The following is a 24,226-nucleotide window of genomic DNA, read 5'->3' as shown; positions in this document are numbered from 1 at the left end:
GGGCTGTGCGGCATGACCCTGTCACTCCCTGGGGCGTGGGGACAGTGCCCGAAGCCACAGAGACACCCCCGAGCCCCAGGCAGGTGCAAACCACGGGGTATTGACCGCACACCCCGCTCCACAGCACCGAACCGCGTCACCTCCCCATCCCCGGGGACAGCTCCGAGCTCCCCGTCCCCACCGGCCCCCCAAACCACCCCGGCCTCCGTCACCGCATCCCCCCGGGCTGGGAAAGCTCAGCGCGGGCAGTTTGAAGCGGGGCCGGCGGCGTAAAGCCCTAAAAAGGCAAGATTCGGTCACCGCAGCCAATCCAGCCGCCGGCGCTGGGGATGCTGGCAGGAACGCCAAGCATCCCCCGGCACGGGCTGCGCCGGGGAGGGGGAAAACCCCCGCTTTGCCGTGGGATTTCCAAACTTCCAACCCCCCGGCGCTCTGTCCGGCCCTCAGCACCTCCGTATAAGGGGAACGTTTGGGCTTTAAACCTCTCGGGTGGCTGGCGGGGACGGATGATGCGGCGCTAAGATTCGGGTCGGTTCCCATCCCCACGGCGGAGATAACATCGCTCCCCACCCGCAGGAAACCCCCCCAAACACACATAAACCATTCCTGGCAAAGCGCGGTTTGGCTCTTACCAAATTCAACCCCCCTCGTTGCGAGGGATTTTAAGAAATGTGGCGTCTGGATAGACGGGGTGGGTCAGCGGGACGTAAAGCAGGATATCGGCGTTCATCCCGATACGCAAAACTCGTGACTCAGTGGATTTTAAAGTGAAAAAATGTGATTAAAAAGCTGCCAGCCCGGAGAGCGGGGCCGGGCGGGAGCAGCAGCCGAGCGCTGACGTGAGAATCCCAGCCCTCGATTCCAAAGATTCCCCATGAGGGTTTATCGGTCACTGGGACAAGCTCTGAGCAGAGCAGGGATTTGCTACCAGCTCCTTGCCGTGGTTTGTTCTCTCTGCTCAACACTGGGGTCAGCTCAGAGCTGAGACTTTCAGGGATGGGGAGCTGAGATAAATGTGTTGATACTCACTAAAAATTGGAAGGACTCGTTGCTTTGCAAGAGGTGAAGGGTGAAGAGCAGAGCTGTGGGACGAACACCCCCACACCGGAGCTGCAAAACGCTCCCCTGAGCATGGTTTAAATAAATCAGGGCTGAAAATTAATCCCCACAGATGCCCCGAAGTCCCCTCGCTTCCCTCCCGCTGCCGCTGCTTCCAAAAATTGGCTGCAAAATCAATGACAGCCGCAGTTTGTGACGCAGGAGCCACGGGGGCAAATAAACACAACCCCTAAATAAAGGGATTCCCTCCCCTCTTTCAGCCACGGCCGATCCCTCCAACCCACGGCGTTTGCTTAAAGAACACAAGTGACAAAAGAAACCGAGATCACACAACCCGTCTGTGTTCAACTGTACACGGACGCGACACAAAGAACACGTATGTACGCGTGCCGGGCGGAAAGGCGACTCCAGCCTTATTCCCCGTGACGTTCAGATCATCAGAGCATCCCGAAGAGGATGCGGAGATGCTGTGGTTGCATTTTGAGGCCGGACGCCTTCCACTTTTCTGCTTCTTCCCTCCCAACGCTGGCAACACGAGGGCAAAGGAAGGAAAATCACACTCGGTTTTGGCAAGGACAGAGTTCACACTGCTTGGAGAAGCTCAGCGGCAATTGGATGTGGTGAACTTTGGGGATAAAAGCAGTGAAAGCTGCTGGAGTTGCGTCTCGGAGAGGCGATGGCCTCGCAGCGCCTTCGTACAACAGTCAAGAGACCGAGAGCCTCCTCCGTGGTAACGCCAGGAACAAGGCAAAGCGAATTTCCCATCCAGGAAAAGGAATAAAGGAACCAGACGCCCCTGATCGCTGCCGGAACGGAGCCGCTTGTGCAAAGCGTCTCCCCTGAAACACTGAAATTGGGGTTCCCAAAGGAAACCGGGCTCTTTCGTACCTCACCAGGCAAAGACCCGAGAACCAGCGAGCAGCACTCGCTCCGGCTCAGCGGAGATAAGCTCTTGTATGAGAGGGGTTAGGAAGGTTTAATCTTAAACTAGGGAAAGACTTATCTGCTCCAGCAGATGCGCCAAGCCCAGAGCAACCCAGAGAGGCAAAACAATGCAAAAATTTGGGCAAGTCTCACTTTAGAAAGCACTTGAAGAGGTTTCCACACCTTATGGGTGCAGCAAATCACAGGGAAGCCCCCCTCAGGAAGCTGTTTGAGCCATAGATTAGAGTATTAAATAGTCGCTTCAGTGTTAGCTTCTGCCTTCGGATTTCCAGTTAGCTTTTCCCCACACCTCGAACCTCAGCACCGTTCCGCCAGCCCCACGCCAGGCACTGAGGGCTCCCGCTGAGCTCAGGGCACTGATTTCACCGCGATTATCGGAGGAGGAAGGGGAAGGATCACTACACGGTAGAAATCATCTGCTACAGGAGGAAAAAACCCACATTTCCCTAAGCCTAGAAGGAAGGGAGATGGATTGCTGTAAACAGTTAAGGCAGGAGGCCTATCGGAGATCCATCAGGACCACGTCTCTCTCGACTACCGACACGTGATTGCAGGTCTGGAAGAGAAAAAAAGGGACAGGGGGTTAATTCAGATGTTCCCACAGCTCGGGTGAGTCTCTTTGGCCTCCCAATACAACCTTCGCAAAACAGCCCTCTCCATGTGCCACAGAGATTATAAAAGAGCACAAATACAAATTTCTCTGTCAAATAAAAGCCTTGTCGCTGCCTTGACCTGTTTCTGCAGAGAACTGATCGGTAACACAGGTTAACAAGTCAGAAAGCTTTTGCAGCTCAACTCTAGGAGGATATCAGCCCCGTCAGCCCATCCTGCTGGCCCTGAGTTGCGGCCCAGCATCTCAACACTGATATAAATTTGAGTGAAGTGTCCAATATACTGGCTTGCGGTGCTACAAGCCCTTGTGGGGTGACTTACGGTGAAGAGAGGAGGGTCTTTGGGGTGCGGGTGGAATCCTTTCTGCCGGCAGGAAGAGATCTCCTCCAGGCCGTGCTCCGTCAGCTTGAAAAACCCCGTCCTGGAGCAAAGAAACACAAGCTGAGTGTAGCTGAAGCCTGTGCAAGGAGAAGCGGCTCCTTCTGTGCCGCGAGGAGCAGGTCTGAGCTCGTTCAACTCAAACAGGAGCACAGACACGCTGTGGGGTGCTCTGTGGTAGCTGCAGATCCATCTCCTGTCATGGGTGGGCAACAATAGGACCCCCAAACCAGCTCAGAAAAGCTGTCGAATCAATCACATCTGCTTCTCCAGTAGAGCTTTTACTGTGTGATTTGACATTTTATTACCACAGCAGGAATTTGATAGCGAAAATGTTGTAAACAGCCCATCTGAAGAGGCAACACCTCCTGCCCAACCCCAGCACTGCCCTGGGCAGCCTGTTCCAATGCCCCACAGCCCTTTGGGGAAGAAATTGTTCCCCACATCCAACCTCAACCTCCCCTGGGCAACTTGAGGCTGTTTCCTCTGCTCCTGGCGCTTGTTCCTGGGGAGCAGAGCCGGACCCCTCCTTGTTCCAGCCTTTTTTGGGTAGCACAGGGGGAGGGAAAGGCATCCCCCACCCCACAGCCACACTTACTCCTGGTATTTTGGAGAACACACAATAGCGATGGACTCTGGCAACATCATCTGGTAGGAGCAGTGCGTGTGCAGGTCGACGCTGGAGAGGAAAGCTGTCTGTGTGGGGTGAGTCTGCAACACAGGGAACGGAAAAGAGGAGAAATTGCAGCAGAGTCAGGGAACAAATCCAAAGGGAACACATCTGCCAAGAGAAGGTTTTAACAGAGAAGAGATACGGATGGATGGCACAGAGGACACGCTGGCATACTGAAAATCATACAATCATAGAATCGTTTTGGTTTGAAAAGACACTCAAGCTCATACAGTCCAACCATAACCCACCCCTGGCACTGCCCCATGTCCTGAGAACCTCATGTCCGTCTGTCCAGCCCTCCAGGGATGGTGACTCCAGCACTGCCCTGGGCAGCCTGTTCCAATGCCCCACAGCCCTTTGGGGAAGAAATTATCCCAAATTCCCAACCTTAACCTCCCCTGGTGCAACTTGAAGCCGTTTCCTCCCATCTTATTCCAGCTCCCTCAGCCGCTCCATCAAACTTGTGCTCCAGCCCTTCCCCAGTTCCATTCCCTTCTCTCAACTCGCTCCAGCACCTCAAGCTCTTTCTTGGCTTGAGGGGCCCAGAACTGCCCCCAGGATTCAAGGTGTTTCCTCCCCAGGTCCCAGCACAGGTTCGGTCGCTGCCCTGGGCCTGCTGGCCACACAGTGCTGGTCCCAGCCAGGATGCTGTGACCTCTTGGCCACCTGGGCACACACTGGCCCATGTTCAGCCACTGGCACCAATACCCCCAGCTCCTTTTCCAGCCGCTCTTCCCCGATTCTGCAGCGTTCATGGGGTTGTTGTGACTGAAGCACAGGACGCAGCACAGGCAGGGAACATTCCACCAAGGTACCTCAAGATGTCACATTCCACAAGACCGCCAAGGGTTGTACGATCAGACAACCACCACCTTACCCAGCTCCGGCTGACAGCTGGATTTCACAGCCTAACTCCTGCTGAAGGGGTCTTTCGCCTTCCGCTTCTTAGATTTTTGCTGCCAAGACCAACAGAAAGTTCAAAAGGATCCTCAAGGGTCCCTGAATGCTGCAGGTTCCGCCACTGAAGAGTTAACACCAAAAGCAGACACCCCGCGTGTATCAGGCACACGCAGCAGGCATTCATTTGTCGAAGCCTGCGAGGCAGCTGCTGCTTTCGAGAGATTACTCAGCAGCACCAAACGTTTTGCTTGGCACCGATCCGACTGCCAAAGGCTCCGCGGGGACAGGCAGCGCTGCAGCCAGCGCAGGAATCTGGAACGGGCACATCCGTGGCAGAGCAGCACACAGCTGTGTGTGAGCACAGCGCTGCGCGGGGACACGCGACGGGACGCGCCGGGAGCTGGGGATGCCCCGACGGTGCCTCTGGAGGCAGATTTAGCTGGATGAAACACGAGCTTCAGGGTCAATATCCCGCTTTAGAATCATAGAATTGTTTTGGTTGGAAAAGACCCTCAAGGTTGAGTCCAACTGTTCCCCCAACTCCTGGCACTGCCCCATGTCCTGAGAACCTCATGTCCGTCTGTCCAACCCCTCCAGGGATGGTGACTCCAGCACTGCCCTGGGCAGCCTGTTCCAATGCCCCACAGCCCTTTGGGGAAGAAATTGTTCCCCACATCCAACCTCAATCTCCCCTGGGCAACTTGAGGCCGTTTCCTCTGCTCCTGGCGCTTGTTCCTGGGGAGCAGAGCCCGACCCCCCTGGCTCCAAGCTCCTTTCAGGCAGTTCAGAGATCAGAAGGTCTCCCCTCAGCTCCTGTTCTCCAGCTGAACCCCCAGCTCCCTCAGCCGCTCCCATCACACTTGTGCTCCAGCCCCTCACCAGCTCCGTTCCCTTCTCTCAACTCGCTCCAGCACCTCAAGGACTTTCATGAGGTGATCCCGCCACCTCTGGGGCCACCATTTCATGTTTTGAGGTGATTTTGGTATCCCTGGTGCCACCATTTTGAGCCCTGAGGTGATTCTGGTGTCACCATTTTGAGCCCTGAGGTGAGGAGCCCAAAAGTGACCCCAGGATTTGAGGTTTGGCTTCCCCAGTGCCACAAAGCACCTGATGCTTTAGGAAGCGACCCAAACTTAAACCAAGCCTGGATTTCTGAGACTGCCGAAATCCATCCGTGCAATCCCCTCCAGGAAACTCTCCTCCACCAGCCCTGCTCCGTGCACCCCTTTCCCTCCTAGTAATACAAAGCCAGGCTGGAAATAAAACAGAAACAAGAGACTCACGTGGATCCAGCCAAGTGTCACAAGGCCGTGCTGGTCCTGGATCATGAAGAGCTCCTCCTCGTTCTCCGTGTTGCAATAATCGGGGCCTCCGTGCTGCTTGGGGACGATGACGTGGGTTATCGTGAACTCGTTCCTCATCTGCAAGGCAGCACGGGGAAGCCGTTACCTATCGGAATCACTGGCGCAAAGGTAATTTCCTAAGCTTTGGGAACGCGATACATCCTTATTCATCACCCATGGGCCCAGCCAAAGGAACGGCAGCTCTGGAAACAAGCCCGTGGATGTATCTACCATCCATTTCCAGGGCACAGAAAGGGTAACTGCAGGTTATTGACAAAAAATCTGCAGGATTTTCCACGTTTGAGCACAACCCACAGCTTTCTATTCATTTTCCCTGCTGTGCAAAGCACCCACAAGAGTTTCAAGAAGTCCTGGACAGCACCAAAGCGAATCTTTCTGCTCACTAGATGATGCCTCATAATTAAATAATCACCAAGTGTCTGGCAGCAGCTGGACTCCAGAAACTTGCTACATCAAACAACTGCATTTCAAAGCAAACTTCTTCAAACAAAGCAGCCCCAAGTGACGCAAACTCTCTGGGGGACAACTGGCTGTCTCTGGTCGGTGTTTGCGCAGCTTTGTCTTGCTGAGGGTCCTGGTTCACAGCTGGGACACCTCAGTCCTGCTGGTACCAGAGGGACAAGTCACCGGAGCCGCCTGTCACCGGCAACACCGGAATGTTTGTACCCAGCGGATGGAAAAACGGGAGAGGAAGCCGAAGACTTGGCCCTCAGTGTGAGGAAATCCTAATGTAAAAGGGAGGAAAAGGAGAGGTAGATCATCCCTAACGCTCAGGTGAAACCCTGGTCATCAGTGAAACCGTGGTAAAAATCAGGGTCTTCCAGCCATTTTCAAAGCTCTCACACCTTGGAAAAAAGGCCACTGCGCCTCTTCCAGGGTCTTAATTAGGATTATGACCGTACCAGCTTGCCGCAGAGGATCCCGCACGTCTCCACACCCCGCACCGTGTTGGCATCAGCCAGCTGGAGGAACTTGTGGCAGAGCTCCCTGGGGACGATGACCTGGCGAAGGACATCCATACTCGCATCTGTGGGGAGAACGGGAGAGCAGTGAGCAAGGACAGATGGGGATGCTGGAGAAAAGGTCCCTTGGGTCAGTGTCTGGAGGGACCAGACTGAAAAAGTTCAGCCTGGAAACATTAACTGCTCTGATGTGTGCTGTGACAGTCACAGATAAATGAAGTCACTGGGACACTTCATAAAGGACAGGCAGGGAAAGAGACACAGAGAGAAAGGGACCTTACTGTCTCCAAAAGATAGTATTTTGTTAACAAAAATGAAATGACACACACTTAGAAAATGTCATTTAAAGTAAGAAGTGTCACTGGTCAAGAACCAGACACTTGGAAATGTCTGGATTGGTACTTCGCAGCCATATTTGGCAGAAGAGGAGAATTTGGTCAGGAGGAGGATTTGGTCAGCCCAGCCAGGAACTAAACCTCAATCTCCAGCCAAAAAAGGCTGTAGCCTCTAGATTAGAACAGAGACTGGGTTGGAGAAGCCAGAAGGGATGATTCCAAAGAGAAAAAGTTCCCGCCAGCCCTGCAAACCTTTCCTGGACAACAGGGAGAACATCCAGCGACTTGGAAGGCAGAACCCCCCGAAGGGACAGAGCCACAGCCAGGTATTTCCAAACGCTTCCAGACAAATTGGCTCCTTGGCCATGTTAGGCTCAGCTCAAGCGAGGGAGAAAGGGGCACTGAGCGGTACTAACTGTTTTCTGTGCTCCCCAAAGCACCAGGTTTCAAAGATCTGTCTACGACGGGAGGTTTGGATGAGATGGTCCCCGTTGATGGACTCGCAGGGTGAACTGGAGAGATGGGAACCTTTGGGATTAAATCAGTCGGGGGTTTTTCCACGCCGGGGATGAGGGGTCCATCCAGAGACTCGGGGCTCGGCTCTGGCTTTCCAAATTCCTGCACTATCCTTAGACGTTCCTTCTCCAGCTCCTGCCGTCGAATCATCTCCTCGAAGGCATTAAACTGCTCTTGCTCTGCCTGCTGCTGCTTCATCAGCGCTACCCGATTTCTCTCCTCTTCCAGCTGCTGCTGCAAAGCCAAGTTGCGTGCAAATTCCTCTTCTTCCTCCTTCTGCAAGGAGAGATATGTCAAGGGAGAGCAGCAGACAGCAGAACGCTAACCCGAGGCAAAATCTACACGTCTATCAGGACAGTCAGCTAGACCAGGGCAGTAAAACTGCTGCCTTACCTCCCACTTCCACAGAAATACAATTCTGGGTTGATTTCCCTCTATTCTGTCTCTAAAATCTCACTCGTCCGCAGCAAAACTGACTGCAGAGTTTTGTGCTTTGCCCACAGAACCCTGTTGTCAGCTGCCTGTTGAGTTTCTGGATCTTAAAACTTAAACCTCACACTGCAAAAAAGGGGAAAAAAATAATAGTCTCAGCTCAGACTGAGTCCAGGATGCAAAAGAGACGCAAGGACACCTATGACAGATTCACCTACATAATATAATGGCAGGTGAGACAGGATCACAGAAGCATTTTGGTTGGAAAAGATCCTCAGGATCATCGAGTTCACCCATAACCCACCCCTGGCACTGCCCCATGTCCTGAGAACCTCATGTCCGTCTGTCCAACCCTCCAGGGATGGTGACTCCAGCACTGCCCTGGGCAGCCTGTTCCAATGCCCCACAGCCCTTTGGGGAAGAAATTGTTCCCCACATCCAACTTCCACCTCGCCTGGTGCAACTTGAGGCCGGTTCCTCCCATCTTATTCCAGGTCCCTCGGCCGCTCCCATCACACTTGTGCTCCAGCCCCTTCCCCAGCTCCGTTCCCTTCTCGGAACTCGCTCCATCACCTCAAGGGTTTTCTGGGCATTAGGGGCATAAACTGCCCCCAGGATTCGAGGTTTGGCCTCCCCAGTGCCCAGCACAGGGACGGTCACTGCCCTGGGCCTGCTGGCCACACAGTGCTGACACAAGCCAGGATGCCGGTGGCCTTTTTGGCCACATGGGAGGAACAGCCCTGTGCTGCAGGTCATAAGGCTGGACCCTGCACGCTGGGGCTCCCCAGATTTCACATTTCCAAGCACCCCGGGAGCCCTAGAGATCTTCCCTCTTCCAACCCCTTTGTGGCTGAGGGGCTCCTGGGGAGCACAGGCCTCCAGTCTCCTCTCACTCACCTTCTGCTCCTTGTACTTAGCATAGTCCTTGGCGTACCTCTTTAACAGCTCCTCCTTGAGCTCTTCAGCTCTGGGGAAGGCTACTTCTTTCAGTTTCTGGAGGGAGAAGACACAGTCGTAAGGGACTGGTAGCCCCAAGGCAAGAAAAACATGACGCAAAGAGATGCAAGAATCAAAGCACACGTAGCACCCAGGGATTATAAACCAGCCACTTGTTCACGAGGAACCCTTGAGGGCCACCACACTGAGCACCCGGCCACATGGTTTTAAAAATCAGGGGGTTTAAGAGAGAAGAAATGAGACCTCAGTGCTCAGCAGAAAGGAAACTGGGCAATCACGGCCAGCTTAGCACAAGTACAATGGGGCAAGAAGAACCCAAACCCTCAGTCCAAAGACAAAACTTGTTTGCATGGATTGCTCGTTCCAGAGCCATGAAACCCCACAACATTTCTGACAGCAACGGTTGAAGACTCGGCAATGTCACCACTTACTTTCATCGTCTCCCTCTTTTCGGGTAGGACAGCAGTTTTGTAATCACGGTGCTGCGGCAGCTTCTCGATGAAGAGCCTGGAAGCACAGAAGAGAACCTGCATTTCTGAATCACGGCAGGAAGGGAGAAGCACAAAGCAGTAAGTGGCATTTTAGGGGGAGGGATCAGTCCCCTCCAGCACTGTCCCCTCGCTCTGCCACCTCCCTGTGCTCCCCACAATTAGGGCAGTCGCCTGCCTTTCTGTGAGACACACAACTTCTGGGCTCTTCCCAGCACACAACATCTCCTTCAGTCCCAGGGAAGCACATTGCACAGGAGATTTTTCTTCCACCTGGACTTAGGAGACAATCCTCAGGGATAAATCCATTTGTTTTGAACAGAAACATTAATAAGCTGTTCTAAGACACCAAGGACGCTGGCAGCGATTCAGGAAGGTCCTCGGGCAGCTGCCTCCACCTCTGCGAGCATCCAAGGGGATTACACGGGAGCTCAAGGACTGGCTGACTCAGTGCTCATCGTCCTTCTGCACGAGGGAACAAACACTTTGTGCAAGAGATGAGAAAATTAACTCAGACCTTGGGAAGAAGAAACTTGCAGGTGAGCTAAAAACAAGTTCACAACATCTTGCTGCGTCAGGAGCCTTTTGGCTCCGGGGCCCCATCACCTCAGAAAGTCAGGGCAATATTTCAGGCAGGACTAATTCTGCGCAGGCTTTGGGGAGGGAAATCAAGACTGAGCTCAACGTAAACCAGCATGACTACAAAGAGGTTCATCTTTGGCTTCTCTCTAAATGGGATAACTGGTCCCTCCTTCCAGGGAGCTCTGCAAGACACAGAAGGTGTAGAGGAAAAGTGCTGCAAGCGCTAGAAGAAGGAAAAAAGCCCCCAAACGTGGGGCAATTCGCTCTGCAGCTTCTTCCAGGCACAAGAAGAAGGCTTGTGAGGGCTCAACTGTGCCCCAGGGAGCGGCACAAACAAACCAAGTGGGAAAAACTCAGGGGGAACGGAGTGAGAACGCTCCTCACACTGCGTGTGTGGTAAATAAACCCAGCTGCTTCAAAACCTCATGGGAAAGGAAGGATTTTTGGCAACGCCGAACGCTCTCGGTTGTCACGGAGAGCGTGGGGATGGTCTCACTGGAGACCGCGGGATCGGTGTAACCACAGCACAACGAGGAGCCGCGGAGGAGCCGTCGCTCCATCCCAAACGCCCGGCGAGGTCCCCGCTGGCGGTTGTGAAGTAGGTCACTGTGTCGAGGAGCCAAAACAAGGCTGCGATCATTGCCAACAGCTCGCAGATTAAAATGGAAGGGATTAATTAAGAAGGATTAAGAGCAGATGCTGGCCTGGAGAGGATGGAAAAACCAGCGGAGACAGCTGGTTTTCCACAAGTCAGGAAGGGGGAAAAAAGGTGGGCAGTGGGATGAGAAAGCCGAAAAATCTGAAGCAAGGCCAGGGTGTGGAATGAGGCAGAGGATGGAGGCAGAGGAAGGGCAGAAATGTTCGAATTTCCTATCGCCAGACCAGCTGAGGTTTGGCAAGACCGAAACCCACGGCTCCCACCGCCAGGAGTTTCTGGGCTCGTCCAAACCTCCGCCTGCTCCCCCGTCCACTCTGAGCAGCAGCTGTTTGGCACCGAGCAGCCCCAGCACGGGCTATTTTTAAGCACCGCTCCAGCACGCACGCCAAGTCGGTGTCGCTCGAGTCCCTTGCAACACCCTACGCAAAAACCCGGAGTCGATCCCGGTGGCTCACAGCCCCGCAGGCAAACCAGGAGCCCAAACACCATGGAAAATTCACGTCTTTCTCTCTTTCCTCCCCTCCTTCCTTTCTCTCTCTCTCTTTCCTCCCCTCCTTCCTTTCTCTCTCTCTCTTTCCTCCCCTCCTTCCTTTCTCTCTCTCTCTTTCCTCCCCTCCTTCCTTTCTCTCTCTCTCTTTCCTCCCCTCCTTCCTTTCTCTCTCTCTCTTTCCTCCCCTCCTTCCTTTCTCTCTCTCTCTTTCCTCCCCTCCTTCCTTTCTCTCTCTCTCTTTCCTCCCCTCCTTCCTTTCTCTCTCTCTCTTTCCTCCCCTCCTTCCTTTCTCTCTCTCTCTTTCCTCCCCTCCTTCCTTTCTCTCTCTCTCTTTCCTCCCCTCCTTCCTTTCTCTCTCTCTTTCCTTCCCTCCTTCCTTTCTCTCTCTCTTTCCTTCCCTCCTTCCTTACTCTTTCTTTCCTCCTTCCTTCCTTACTCTTCTTCCCTTCTCTCCTTCCTTACTCTTCTTCTTCCCTTCTCTCCTTCCTTACTCTTCTTCTTCCCTTCTCTCCTTCCTTACTCTTCTTCTTCCCTTCTCTCCTTCCTTACTCTCCTCCCTTTTCTCCTTCTTCCTTACTCTCCTTCTTTCTTGCTCTCCTTCTTTCCTTCCTTCTTATTTGGCTCTAGCAAAACCAAACCTACCATGCCTGATAGCAATTCAAACACCCACTGGGATCAACACAGAAGAAGCTGTTCAGGAAGACAAGCGAGCAGCCGTCTTCCCAGGTGACAAGACACACACGTTAAAAGTCCAGCATGCTTATTCTTAAGAGACAGCCCTGCTGCCCCCTCATCCCCCGTGAGGTCTGGGGGCCGAGCAGGGAACCAGCTGCCTCACTGGGATGTCTCAAGATCAGCCCACGTCTGGACAAGCCTGTCCCAAAACCGACAGCTCTCCAAATCAGGCGCCACAACACAGATCTCACCGCGTAATTCAGGCCTTGGGGAGCGCTGCGTATGGCAATAAAGAGAAATGCAGCTTCCTAAAGCCACGCAGAGCACACCTGGCTCCCAGGGATGATGTGCTCGCTCCCAAACAAGCTATGAGCATCTCACACTGCTCTTGGGGCTGAAGACCCCCCCAAATGCAGGAAGCACCTGCACTCTGTGAAAGAACCGCACACAGACAGCAGCTGGAACACCAGGGGAAGAATTCCCATTCTGTTTCTAGAAAAGGCAATTACCACGTGAGGCTCCAATTACCCCGCTCTTGCCTTCTGGATCACCCCCATGGGGAAGGATGTCTAGAAAACACTGTCAAGTCAACCTCTTGAGCTACAGCTTCACATCTTCACTTAAAGAAATGAGACTGTGACATTAAGTTCATATTTTTGGCCAGTGAGGGGCAGAAGCTCATTTTCATGAGCACTGGAGGAATGACAGCACCGAGGGAAGGTTTTATCACCTTCCCAGCAGCCCAGGTAACGTAAATGCCAGCAGCATTTGAAAGCTGCTGGGAGAGAAAACACACGAGTGCCCATCACTGCTGTAATGAAACGGCGAAGGTGCTTTTAGTTCATTTGTTTAGATAAAGAGCTCGTCCTTTGGCCACGGCTACATAACCAGCCTGGAAACCTTCCCGAGGGTTTTACACTCCCCAGCTCCCCGTGCAGCCTCCCAGGGCACTCGCTGCGATGCCCATAAAAGCTCAGGAAGTGCGAGGGGGGAAGAAAAGCTAATCGGAGAAAAATGTGTTGGATTTAAGGGGCAGGAACCCTGCACATGGGGAGAAAATGCCCACAGAGATGCCAACCACATTCCGGAGAAGCGGGTAACGTGGGCAAACCAAAGAACATATCACAGTGGCACTGGGTTAAAGGGAGGGACGGGCTTTTGGCCAAAAAAACGACGGAAATGGGACCCTCCGTGCCTCTGGGATATTTTCTGAGGGTCAGAGTTTTCAGCCCTTTTAATGCCGCCGGGCACAGCTCCACTGAGAGCCACGCGTCCACTCTGCTTGTACTCCAGGCTGGCTCGGACACAATCCAGACGTGCCGGCACGTCACCGCGTTAGCACGGCGTACGCCGCGGCTCACCGGGCGCGCCAGCAGAGTTTCAGACCCAAGATGGCTCGTTTCTGGCCAGCCGAGGAGATGTTGGTGAGAAAAGGCGGCTCTCTGCTTGTCTACACGGAATTTAGACCCTAAAGCTGGAGATCCAGCAGCTGAAATACCGAACAGGGTCTTGCCTGGGTTTACGTACGATTCCAGTTGATTGGAATCAGGTTCTTTAGACCCAGAACTCTTCCCCACGAGGGGTTTGGGTTTATACATGTGTGGTTGGGAGAGGATTAAATTATTGCTGAGATATAAAGCTCAACATACAACCAGTCCCTGCACCTGAAGGAGGAACTCACTGCCTGCCGTAAAAGCTGTAATAACTTGAGCGTAAAGCAGGTTTCTCCTCCATTTATTAGAGAAACTACCAACTGGCCAAGATCCTTTCCAAAGATGCCCAACACCGAGATACTCGAACTCAGATCCCTACGATGTCACGGCCAAACCAGCGACAATCGAGGCCGATGTGGCCGCTCTGTGGTGACAAAACACCAGGAAGCTTCAACATAGATGGTGTCATAACCTCCTTCATGTTCACAGGAGCCTCCACAAGCAGAGGGACAGAGAGATACAAGATCAAGTCTGGTTTCAACGGCAACTTTTACAAATTTCCTCCAAAGATGTGAGCAGGGTTTGTGCCTCACACCTTTACGACACCTCCTGCTCAGTGTAACCAGCTTTATCATCACCTCTGCGGGGACTAAAACTGAAAAGGAGCAAAACCCTGGCCAGAACCCAGTTCTTCCAGCTCAGTGAGGCGTTTAGACATGCTCAAAACCCACAACCCCAAACCACAACCCCTCGTGTCGACGCGAGTCGCTCGCAAACGAAGCGGGGTCGCTCTTACGTGATATATTTGTTGTACAGAATAAAGGCTCGCTCGATGTTGCCTTCCTCCGAGTACACGGTGGCCATGCGGAGGATTTCCACGCCGGAGCGGTAGTAGCGGCGCGGGGGGACGTCCTCGTTCACTTCCACGGCGCTTCCCATCTGGATGAGCCGTCGCACTCGCTCCTCCGGCGGGAGGCTGGCGGGGTCGGGCATCGCCACGCACATCAAAGCTGCCACGGGCCGACGAACTCTGCACTGGGAGGAAAAGTCAAGCGCATCAAAACCAGGTAAATCACCAGTTTCCTCAGGTCTTTCCTGGGTAGAAATCACCCCACACTCAGCAGAAAAGTGATCAATACACAGGCCAAGTGAGGTCCTGAGGCAGGAATTTGGAACTTCAGTGCTTTTTGGGCACAGCGCTTGAATATTCACCTTTATGGCCTGAAAAGCAGCCACGAATTCAGCATTGGTGCTTGGTAATTGATTTGGGTTTGACTCATCCAAATCCCACCCAAAGCAGCGCCTTGTTCCCAATTGTCTCTCCACACAACAAAATTAGCGCTGGTCAGTAGTTTGGGCGAAAATGGGCAACGTTTCATTAAAACTCAGACAGAAACGGGTTTGCACAGGGTTTCAACACCGCAGCAATCGCTGTTTTGCTTACACAGCAGTGAGAGGACGGAGCTGACGGCTGTTTCAGCCGCTGCTGCTCAGCAGATCCATCCTTACTCAACAAACCCCATCCCAAATTGCTCTTGCCCAGGCCCAGTCACCATCCACCCATCACCCCAGGAATGCACCTCAACCTGATCCAGGCCACCCACTTAGCTCCAACAAACCCCTTCTTTGATCAATTCAAAGCACTGCGACTTGTTTGAGGGGCAGCGAGCCCAGAAATCCCCCACAACGCTCTTCCCCCTACACCAAAAAGGAGGTTTTGCCCTGGAAAAGCCACCCTGGAACAGCGCTAAGGGTTAAACTCCCTATGAAATCCCAGCGCTGGATCCAGAGCACCTCGCAAGTGCCGCGACTGCCACACACCCAACGTCACGATTCGCTGCGGCTCCTTCCTAAACAGGGGAAAGGTCCCGATGCTGAGCTGATCTAAGCTTCCTGAGCATCCCGGGCGGCGCAGGAGTTGCCTTTCTGGGGTTACCTCGGAGGAGAAGCCCCTTTTTAAGGCAGGGAGGCCCGCGGTTCTCAGTTCACAGCCTGGAGGGGCCTCTTGCTTTAAATAAGGGCTGTGGGATTTGAGCCGAGCAAAGCGCTTGCTCGCGGGGTGCGACAGCTACAGCTCGGGGGTTCGGCTTCTCCTGGGGGGTGGGTTTGGTTGCTCCCCCAAGCCAGAGCTCTGAGTCACTTAACCCCCTGTGCCAAGTTCCACAGCCCTTCAACCCCAAAAGAGAACAGACACTGTAACCCCGTGTACCCCCACCCCAGAGCTCCCCTCCAATTCCCGCAGCACCCCAAAAGATAACGAACATGTCCAAGCCACCCCCCACCCTGAGCTGCAAACCCCAAACTACTGACCCCCCAGACATCACCCTCCAAAAGAGAGAAAATACCCCCCAAACACCCAAAACAGAGCCCCCCCAGCCAAAGAACAGACGAGCCCCCTCAGAACAGCCCCCGCGTCCTCCGCGCCCAGAGGATCCCCCATCCAAAGCCCCCACCCCCAAACCGGATCCCCCTCCCAAAAGGGGGGACACCCACAGCCAGGGCGCCCTGAGCGGGAGCCCCCACACGAGACACCCCCCCCAAACCGAGGCCCGGCCCCCCTGAGAGGACAGGACCCCCCATGGGCGCTCCCCACCCGCGGTGCCCGGGCCCGGCCCTGACCTGGCGTCGCCACCCGCCGCCTCCCCTCAGCGCTTCCGGGTTGTTGCCGAAACGCCGACTGTACCTCCCCACCTCGCTTCCAGCAGCCAATCAGCAACCGAGGCAGCATCCGGGCATCCCGCAACCACCTCCCCCTTCCGCCAGGCCGAGCGGCCGCTTTCCTTCCCTTAGCGCAACGCCGGCGTCATGAAGTCAGAGAGCGGGCCTGAGCCTTAAAGGGGCCGCTCCCGTCCCACCCCGAAAACGCCCGTTCTGACCCCAAAACGCTCAGCTCGCGAGAGCCAAAGCGCGCATCCCATCCAAGGGGAAAGAACCGCTGCAAGTTCAGGCACCGCCAAAATTGACTTCAGCAAAAGGAGGGTGAAAAGAAAACAACCAAAATCATCTCGTTTCAGGCCAAATCCTATTTCTTATTATGTATTTTGGAAAGGAAGGACAAGTCCTTTTTGTCAAAGGCTAAAAAGACGCTTCTGAGGATTATTTTTAGAATTATTCCAGTGCCATTTGGGTCCACATTCATTCTCCGCATCCCCCAAGGAGCGGAGCTGCGACTCCACTGTGACATTGGGTTAAAAAATTTCAGTGAGATTTGTAAAAGAGACAAAGAAAAAAATAATATGAAATAATTACAGAAAATAGAGCTGTGTTAGGATGAAGAACCCTGCATTTGCAGTTCCTGGTCGCTGGTGGTGACAGCAAAGCCCGGTCGAGTGTTTGGACCCATCATGTTGCTCCTCAAGGAGAAGATGCAGCCCGGGATGGGCTTTTGTCACCTACAACGTCCCCTATGCCGTCACAACAGGTCTCCTGTACCGGCGCCGGCGTTTCCTGGCCGTTTGTGTTTCCTGGGGTGGGTGGAGATGGGGGAAGCACAGTTCATCATGCCACTCATTAGCGGGTAACGACACCTGACAGTTCCTCATCACCAAACTGCACGGTCGCTGCCTCGGCTCCATCACCAGCTCCCGGTGTTGCGCCTGAGCCTCAGCGTTTCGTCTGTGTTGGTCCTTGGTGCTGCTGGAGCTTCTGGAAGAAAATTCACAAGTCAGTGCCAGGAGAAGTTAAGGCCCCATTTGGTCGCTGCACACGGAGCCTGAAAGCGCTGGTTACAAATCCCTGCAGCCCTCCGGATGCTTCTGTTTCATCCTGAATGATGCAACACCCAGGAATAAAGCCCAAGAATAACACCCAGGAATAACACCAACCAGCATTCCTATTTCTTATAACCAGGGAAGTTTGCAGCAGGAAACACTGAGCTGCCTCACTTTGTTGCGGAATAAGTTTAATGAAATTAACTTTCTAATAGTTTTCTATTCCAGGCCATCTATCATGAGCCTGTCTTGAGCTGGCTGCTGGGTGATTGGGGCCATGAAGTACCAGGAGCTAAAGAGGAAACTCTAAGCAAAGGCTGCAAAGCATCAAGATAAAAACAATTTTAAAAGCTGCCTGGAGGACACAGAAAGAGAATCCAACAAGAAACAAAGAGCCCCAAGACCCAGAGTTATTGCTGGACTAAAAGGCACATGAAAAGCAGGTGCACAAATTGTGAGGGTTTAAAAACGCAAAACTCTTTTTGTCTTGGTGTCACTCGCCTGGAGAGGTACCCAGTCCAGACCGTTTCTTTGCTGCACCTTTCCTTTTTTGCTGTTTTTGTCTTTTTCATTATTTTTATAAGCACAGATGTCTGGACTATGCTACAGGACACCAAGGGCCAAAAACATTTAACAACCTCACACCCAATTCCAAGTCCTCTCGTCCCTTGGACAACTTGTGAATGTTCCAGCCCCGCTGGGAGCTGACATACGAACACTGTCACTTGTGTCATTCCACATCTACAGGCACAAGTGTGTGACTCGGAGGCAAAGAGCTTTGCAGCTGGAGACACCAGGAACACTCCAAGGCTGCTGAAGTTTCAAGGAGGTTTTTGTTTTCCCCACCGCAGACTCCTGTGTGAATTGCAGCTTCTAAATTCCAAGTTTAACTTTCTTAAAAATAAGAAAGCAGCGCTCTGCTCCATCCGCTCAGCTCTGCAGCACGCACAGAGGGGAGAAGCAAACACCCACCTGGGCACCGCTAAGGGGAATCGATCCGAATGATGTGGATGATGTTTGGCCATCTGCGTTCTAGTGTCTGCTGTAGCGGCAGCTGTTTCTTCAAAGGGGCTTGAGCTCAAATTCTTCAGTTCACAGCTCCTTGAAAAGAATTCTGTATGTGACCACAAACCGTTCACTGAGTGATCACAACAGCTCGTTTACATGTAAGAGAAGGGAATGGAGCTGGGGAAGGGGCTGGAGCACAACTGTGATGGGAGCAGCTGAAGGAACCAGAATAGGACAAGAGGAAATGACCTCAAGTTGTACCAGGGGAGGTTGAGGTTGGATGTGGGGAACAATTTCTTCCCCAAAGGGCTGTGGGGCATTGGAACAGGCTGCCCAGGGCAGTGCTGGAGTCACCATCCCTGGAGGGTTGGACAGACGGACATGAGGTTCTCAGGACATGGGGCAGTGCCAGGGGTGGATTATGGTTGGACTCTATGAGCTTGAGGGGCTTTTCCAACCAAAACCCCCAGCCCTCTGGATCACTCCTCCCCCCAAAAAGGAGGGCAGCAGCTCTGTGGAGATCTTTAAAGCAAACTGCCACCTTCCCAGACCCACTGTCCCATTCTACCTCCCTGCCCAGCAGCTCAGCAGGTTTAACATCTGCTCCTCGACAGCCGCTCTCCCTGAGCCCGTGCACTCGTTCATGCACACAAAAAGACTTACTTTCTTTCCCATCTTTTCCGAAGATCTTGGATATAGTTGGTTCTCTCTATAGGATGCCCCCGAGACCTGTTGAACACTGAAGAGAGACAGGTCTGAGTTAAAACAAGTCACCTTTGAAGCAGCAGAGCACTTAAACCCTTCAAGAAAGATTTTACCCTCTTAAATCAATATCTCCAAACTCAGGAGATGTGTTCACTCAACACTGGTCAGCTCTATTGTCAATAAACTTAAGTCCTTCTTTCCAATCATCTCAAAGAAGCCCAAACACCTCCCCCACTTCTTGTTCAACACAACAGGAAAACACACACATAACAGCAAAATAAATTCACCTCCCTGGAGTTGGTCCAAACCCTTTGGCCACCTAAAACCACAAGCCCACGATAAACATTTTGCCCCTGAACAAGAAGAACATAGGCGTACGTACACTCTATGGCAGTATCAGCCTCCATGCCTTCAACATCAATCAGGTACCTGAACAGATCAGCAAGAAATCTCTAATTACACAACTATGGAAATACTCAATTTGTGGCTTGGGTTAGCAAGGATGCAAAAAGAATTAATAACTGCGAAGACTTTAAAGCTTCTATTTATAAGCCAGAATGGAATACCAGCATTTGGTCTGCTGGAATTTGGGATAAAAAGTGCCCAGAACAACAAACTTCTCAAAGCTGAAAAGCTTTAAACCCTCCCAAGCCTGGGATCACACACATCACTTGGCTCTTGTTCTACTGGTGCAACAAGAAGCTGCTGATGCCACCACGTAACTCAGTTTAAGGACAACTCACCTACAGACCAGGTAGCCGGTTCTGTTTAATCCATGTGTGCAATGAACTCCGATGAGTTTATCTGAAACACACAATAATCAGGTGATATTAAAGTGTTTTTCCCCAAAACCCAACCAGAACAAGCCCATTTGCATTCAACCCCCAACAGTGACACCAGCACACACCAACAGAAATGCCCACGCAACAACGTCACTGTATTTATGTCTAATTAGCACCAGTGATTCAGCTCATTAGCTCGTTTAAATTCTGTGAGCTCATCTGCATTGTACGCAGCTCACTGCAGGGAAGAGGGTTTGATAAAAGCTCCACAAAAACATATTGCACGTTTCCCAAGCTACCCACAAGCAATCGGTATTTACAGCCAGTCTAGAGATGGAGGCTCAAATCAAAGTTCAACTCATTGCCAAATTATCCAATAATTATTGATTATTCCTTTACCACAACAAACTGATCTTATTGCCTTGACATTCACACACCAAGAAAAACAAAAGAAATTAATTGTGTTCAGTAAAACATCAAATCTGAAGTGTCCTTCCTCAAAACAGCAACATCAGGGAAATCCACACTTACCATTGTCTTGGTTGTCTCTCAAAAACTTGTTTACAACGCATTTGAATTGAAAAATGGTGTGTTTGTTTGGTATTTCATGTCCCATTGTCCAGATCTTGGAGTAGCAGAGTGTGGCTGGCAGCTCCTGCAAGAAGCAAAGTCAATAATTTGCAGAAAAAGCACAAGGATTCTTATTAATTAGAGAATCTTCAGCCAGAAATTGAGTTTTTCAACTAAGCTCAAAAGAGCAGCAACACAATTTTGGGTAAGAAAACTTCTGTTTTACTCCCAATATTGCATTTTTATTTCTTGTGCCTTTGCTTTTTCTCCCAGGAGAGCAGAGCACAGAACACTCTTCCCAGCAAATCTCCAAATGTTTGATACAACAAGCCAAAGCTGGTTGGAATCAGCTTTTTGCTCCAGAGAACCTACAAAAAGCAGCTTCAGGGGATCCCAAAACTTGTGGCGGTTGGTACAAAGAGAATCTGCACGATGGGGGTTGAAGATCAAGGACAAAACCTCCATCCTGATGGGCCTGTGATGCTTCAATTCATCCCCCACCACAGGATTTGAGAGACTTGCAATCTTTAAAGTTATCTTCTCTTGAGAAATATCTTCAAATTATTATCGGCAATAGCAGGGCTTACACAGAGCTTCACCTCCCCAACGGTGAGACTCAGACTGACCTCCGGCCCATAGTAGCGAGTTGTGTACGTCAGGTCAATGATCAGGCCCAGTTCTTCTTTCTGCTCTTTGATTTTCTTAATGAGGTCACGAGGCGAAAATCTCTCCTCTGGATGAAGGTTCCGATCAAAGCTCTGAGGGGAAATCAAGTTTTATGAGCAGAGATTAAACTCAGTTGTATCACACCCAGTGGGAAAAGGTCTGGGCTGCAGAACCTCCCAACAATCATGGAAGCATTTTGGTTGGAAAAGACCTTCAAGTTCATCAAGTCCAACCGTTCCCACCCCTGGCACTGACCCCTGTTCCTGAGAACCTCATGTCCGTCTGTCCAACCTTCCAGGGATGGTGACTCCAGCACTGCCCTGGGCAGCCTGTTCCAATGCCCCACAGCCCTTTGGGGAAGAAATTGTTCCCACATCCAACCTCAACCTCCCCTGGTGCAACTTGAGGCCGTTTCCTCTGCTCCTGGCGCTTGTTCCTGGGGAGCAGAGCCCGATCCCCCTGGCTCCAAGCTCCTTTCAGGCAGTTCAGAGATCAGAAGGTCTCCCCTCAGCTCCTGTTCTCCAACTGAACCCCCCAGCTCCCTCAGCCACTCCCATCACACTTGTGCTCCAGCCCCTCACCAGCTCCGTTCCCTTCTCTCAACTCGCTCCAGCACCTCAAGGTGTCACTTGGTGTGAGGGGCCCAAAACCAAACACATCCCACCAAAGAGAAAGACGCAGGCGAGGAGCAAAGGCAGATGCAGACACACAAACAGGTTACACCAAGCCAAAGCAGGACACACTCAGGTCCTTGCTGCTCTGGGACTGTTCAGCTGAGCGTTTCCAGCACTGACTGATGACTTCAGACTGGGGCGGAGCACTGTGGCCTGACAAACGTGCTCAGAAATGGAAGGTTTTGTTTGGTGAAAGCCAGAAAATAGGCTCTCAGCTCAAATAGAGGTGAACAAACAACACTGCTCCCTGTCATGAGCTGCGCAAGCCCCCCAGACGTGACTTACAGTGTTTAAGTGTCACTCGAAACCCTGTGGGGTGGGATTTTCCCCCAGCACAGAGCAGCAAGGACCTTCAGGCACAGCTGCGCAGGCAACTCGTGCACCAGCAGCATCACATCACCCCATGCAACCTCCACTCCCCAAACTCAGCTCTGGCACCAGCTTCATCGGGCTGTGTGGAGACCCAGCAGTTCTGGGGGGCTGCCCATAGTATCCCCTGTCCTGACAGAGCCACCCCAGACAAAGCTCCTTGTATCTGGGGTGCCTGGACGGTGCTGCCAGCTCCAAAAAACCCACCAGTGACGCCCAGAAGCTGCTTCTGGTGAACGTCACCGCAATGTTGCCACACACAGGCTGCTCTGTGCTCCTCCCTCCCCCAGCTTATAACCCAACTACCAAAAGCAAACAATGAAACAACCCACTGACACTCTTCCAGTTTTTTTTCCGAAGGAGTTCGCTCACTGATTCTCTGCAAAGCAACGCTTCCCCACAGCCGCTTTCCACCCCACCCAGCCCAGAGCACCGGCGGGCACTCACCCTCTTCAGCGGGACCTTGAAGGCGATGAAGCGGGTGCCCGGGATCCTCCTGCCCAGCGGGATGTAGTCGGTCCACCTAAAACCCCGCAGCACGGAGCCGTTAAACCGCCGAACCGCGGATCGGGCCCCGCGCTGCCCCCCGGCCCGGGGACCTTGCACGATCCCCAACCCTGGGAATCCTCATCCCCCAGGAATCCTCACCCCCCACACACGCCGTGAGCGCCCCCCGAGCTTTACACTGGGCCCTGCGATACGTTAAATAGAACGGGCGAGTGGCGCCGGTGTCAGGGCCCGGGTGGGCCCCGCGGCTCCCGGCAGCAGCGGGTCGGACGCGGCCGGAGCGCCCCGGGGAAGCCCCCGGGAGGCCCCGAGACCGTGAAGAAGCCGCGGAGCTGCGTGAAGAGAAAGCGGGAGAGCAGCACCCACCGCTGCGGGACGCGGGAGGCCCCGCCGCCCACCATGATGGCGACAAGGCCGGCATCCGGCACGCCCAGCGTCACTTCCGCTTCCGCCGCCGCTGCTTTGACGTCGCGCGGCCGCCGTCCGCGCCAGCTAAACGACCTGAGGCCACGCCCCCATCCGAGAGACCACGCCTCCGTTCTGGAGACCACGCCCCCTCTGGGCCACGCCCCCATCTGGCTGCGTCTGGGTGTGTGGCGCCGCCTAGCGGTCAAAAATTGGAACAACAGCCCCGAAACCAGTACCGGCATCACCTTCCCAGTCCCAGACCGAGCATCACTGCCCAATACCCGCATCACCTTCCCAGTACCAGCATCACCTTCCCAGTACCAGAATCACCTTCCCAGCATCAAAAACCAGGATCACCACCCCAGCACCTGTATCACCAGTCCAGTACCAGAACCAACATCACCACCCAGCAGCACCATCACCTTTCCAGTACCAGAACCAGTATCACCAGCCAGTACCTGCACCTCTGCCCCAATATCGGAATGACCTTCCCAGTACAAGAACCACCATCACCAGCACGGTGCCAGCATTGCCTCTGTATCACAATCACCTTCCCAGTACCACAATCAGCATCACTGCCCCAGTACCAGAGCCAGCATCACCTTCCCAGTATCAGCATCACTTTCCCAGTATAAGAATCACCTTCCCAGTACCCGAACCAGCATTGCTGCCCCAGTACCAGCATCACCTTCCCAGTGTCAGCATCATCTTTCCCAGTGTCAGCATCACCAGCCAAGTACCAGTATCACTGTGCTGGTACCAGAATCACTACCCCAGTACCCTGGGTCACCCCAGAACCAGCATCACAGCCCCAGGACTGGCATCCCCACCCTGCACCACACTGGTACCATCACCCCCAGTACCAGCATCCCCCATCCCACTGGGAGCATCCCCCACCAGTATCACCCAGGGACCATCACAGGCTCCCCAGCACGGCCACACAACACTGGGAACAGCAGACGCCCCTCGGGGCAGAACAAAAACAACCCTAAAGTACCCAAACCCCCCCATCCCCACCAGCTGGGGTCACCAGTGTCACCCTTGGACGTGGAAATGACCTCCTGAAAAACAATGTCATTGTGGGGATGGGAAATTGTTGGTGTGGGAAAACATGGTGGGGCTGAAAAAAAATGTCTTGAGGCTGGAAAATCATCGTGGGGATGGGAAATCATCGTGGGGATGGAAAATTGTTGGCATGGGAAACAATTGTGGGGCTGGAAAATCATCGTGGGGATGGGAAACAATCATGGGGTTGGAAAATTGTTGGATGGAAAACAATCGTGAGGCTGGAAAATCATCACCAGCATCATCATTACCATCACCACCCCACTACCAGTGCGGGCGGTTGGGGCTGCTTTGCCGTACGCA

The 24,226-nt window shown here is 53.1% G+C and overlaps 2 protein-coding genes across 6 annotated transcripts; both read right to left on the bottom strand.

Moving 5' to 3' along the window:
- Nucleotides 1–1,384: 1,384 nt before the first annotated feature.
- STAMBP (STAM binding protein) lies at nucleotides 1,385–16,137 on the bottom strand. Of its 4 annotated transcripts, none has more exons than XM_065856873.2 (10): nucleotides 16,079–16,137; nucleotides 14,256–14,494; nucleotides 9,565–9,640; nucleotides 9,074–9,169; nucleotides 7,645–8,020; nucleotides 6,834–6,958; nucleotides 5,851–5,988; nucleotides 3,593–3,705; nucleotides 2,938–3,037; nucleotides 1,385–2,560 (listed from the first exon to the last, which is right to left on the bottom strand). In XM_065856873.2, exons 2-10 carry the CDS (start codon nucleotides 14,462–14,464, stop codon nucleotides 2,504–2,506), a joined length of 1,290 nt encoding a protein of 429 aa, XP_065712945.1. In that variant the 5' UTR covers nucleotides 14,465–14,494; nucleotides 16,079–16,137; the 3' UTR covers nucleotides 1,385–2,503. The 4 variants fall into 4 exon arrangements, with proteins under 4 accessions (XP_065712945.1, XP_065712948.1, XP_065712946.1 ...); XM_065856876.2 differs by having other exon boundaries at nucleotides 14,256–14,489; nucleotides 16,079–16,127; XM_065856874.2 differs by lacking the exon at nucleotides 16,079–16,137 and adding an exon at nucleotides 15,281–15,620.
- Nucleotides 16,138–16,467: 330 nt separating this feature from the next.
- DUSP11 (dual specificity phosphatase 11) lies at nucleotides 16,468–22,924 on the bottom strand. Of its 2 annotated transcripts, none has more exons than XM_071799365.1 (9): nucleotides 22,817–22,924; nucleotides 22,391–22,466; nucleotides 20,861–20,992; nucleotides 20,196–20,319; nucleotides 19,626–19,686; nucleotides 19,265–19,311; nucleotides 18,841–18,916; nucleotides 18,142–18,270; nucleotides 16,468–17,101 (listed from the first exon to the last, which is right to left on the bottom strand). In XM_071799365.1, the coding sequence occupies exons 1-9, from the start codon at nucleotides 22,849–22,851 to the stop codon at nucleotides 16,864–16,866; spliced, it is 918 nt and encodes a 305-aa protein (XP_071655466.1). In that variant the 5' UTR covers nucleotides 22,852–22,924; the 3' UTR covers nucleotides 16,468–16,863. The 2 variants fall into 2 exon arrangements, with proteins under 2 accessions (XP_071655466.1, XP_065712754.1); XM_065856682.2 differs by having other exon boundaries at nucleotides 16,468–17,104; nucleotides 22,817–22,923.
- Nucleotides 22,925–24,226: the final 1,302 nt, after the last annotated feature.

This window comes from Patagioenas fasciata, chromosome 26 (assembly GCF_037038585.1).
Source record: "Patagioenas fasciata isolate bPatFas1 chromosome 26, bPatFas1.hap1, whole genome shotgun sequence".
In the NCBI taxonomy this organism is placed as follows: Eukaryota; Metazoa; Chordata; class Aves; order Columbiformes; family Columbidae; genus Patagioenas; species Patagioenas fasciata.
The sequence above is the reverse complement of the archived record's forward strand: the minus strand, read 5'-3'. Positions and strand labels throughout refer to the sequence as shown.

What these genes read in the sequence shown, in the direction of transcription:
- STAMBP (XM_065856873.2), bottom strand. Translation starts at nt 14,464, where the DNA reads ATGTGCGTGGCGATGCCCGACCCCGCCAGCCTCCCGCCGGAGGAGCGA. An exon ending in CTGTACAACAAATATATCAC is followed by an intron (nt 9,641 to 14,255) that starts GTAAGAGCGACC and finishes CTGTGCTTCCAG; the next exon opens with GCTCTTCATCGAGAAGCTGC. An exon ending in AAAAGAGGGAGACGATGAAA is followed by an intron (nt 9,170 to 9,564) that starts GTAAGTGGTGAC and finishes TTCTCCCTCCAG; the next exon opens with AAACTGAAAGAAGTAGCCTT.
- DUSP11 (XM_065856682.2), bottom strand. Translation starts at nt 22,851, where the DNA reads ATGGTGGGCGGCGGGGCCTCCCGCGTCCCGCAGCG. An exon ending in GCCTCCCGCGTCCCGCAGCG is followed by an intron (nt 22,467 to 22,816) that starts GTGGGTGCTGCT and finishes GCGGGGTTTTAG; the next exon opens with GTGGACCGACTACATCCCGC. An exon ending in ACCGGCTACCTGGTCTGTAG is followed by an intron (nt 19,312 to 19,625) that starts GTGAGTTGTCCT and finishes TGATCTGTTCAG; the next exon opens with GTACCTGATTGATGTTGAAG.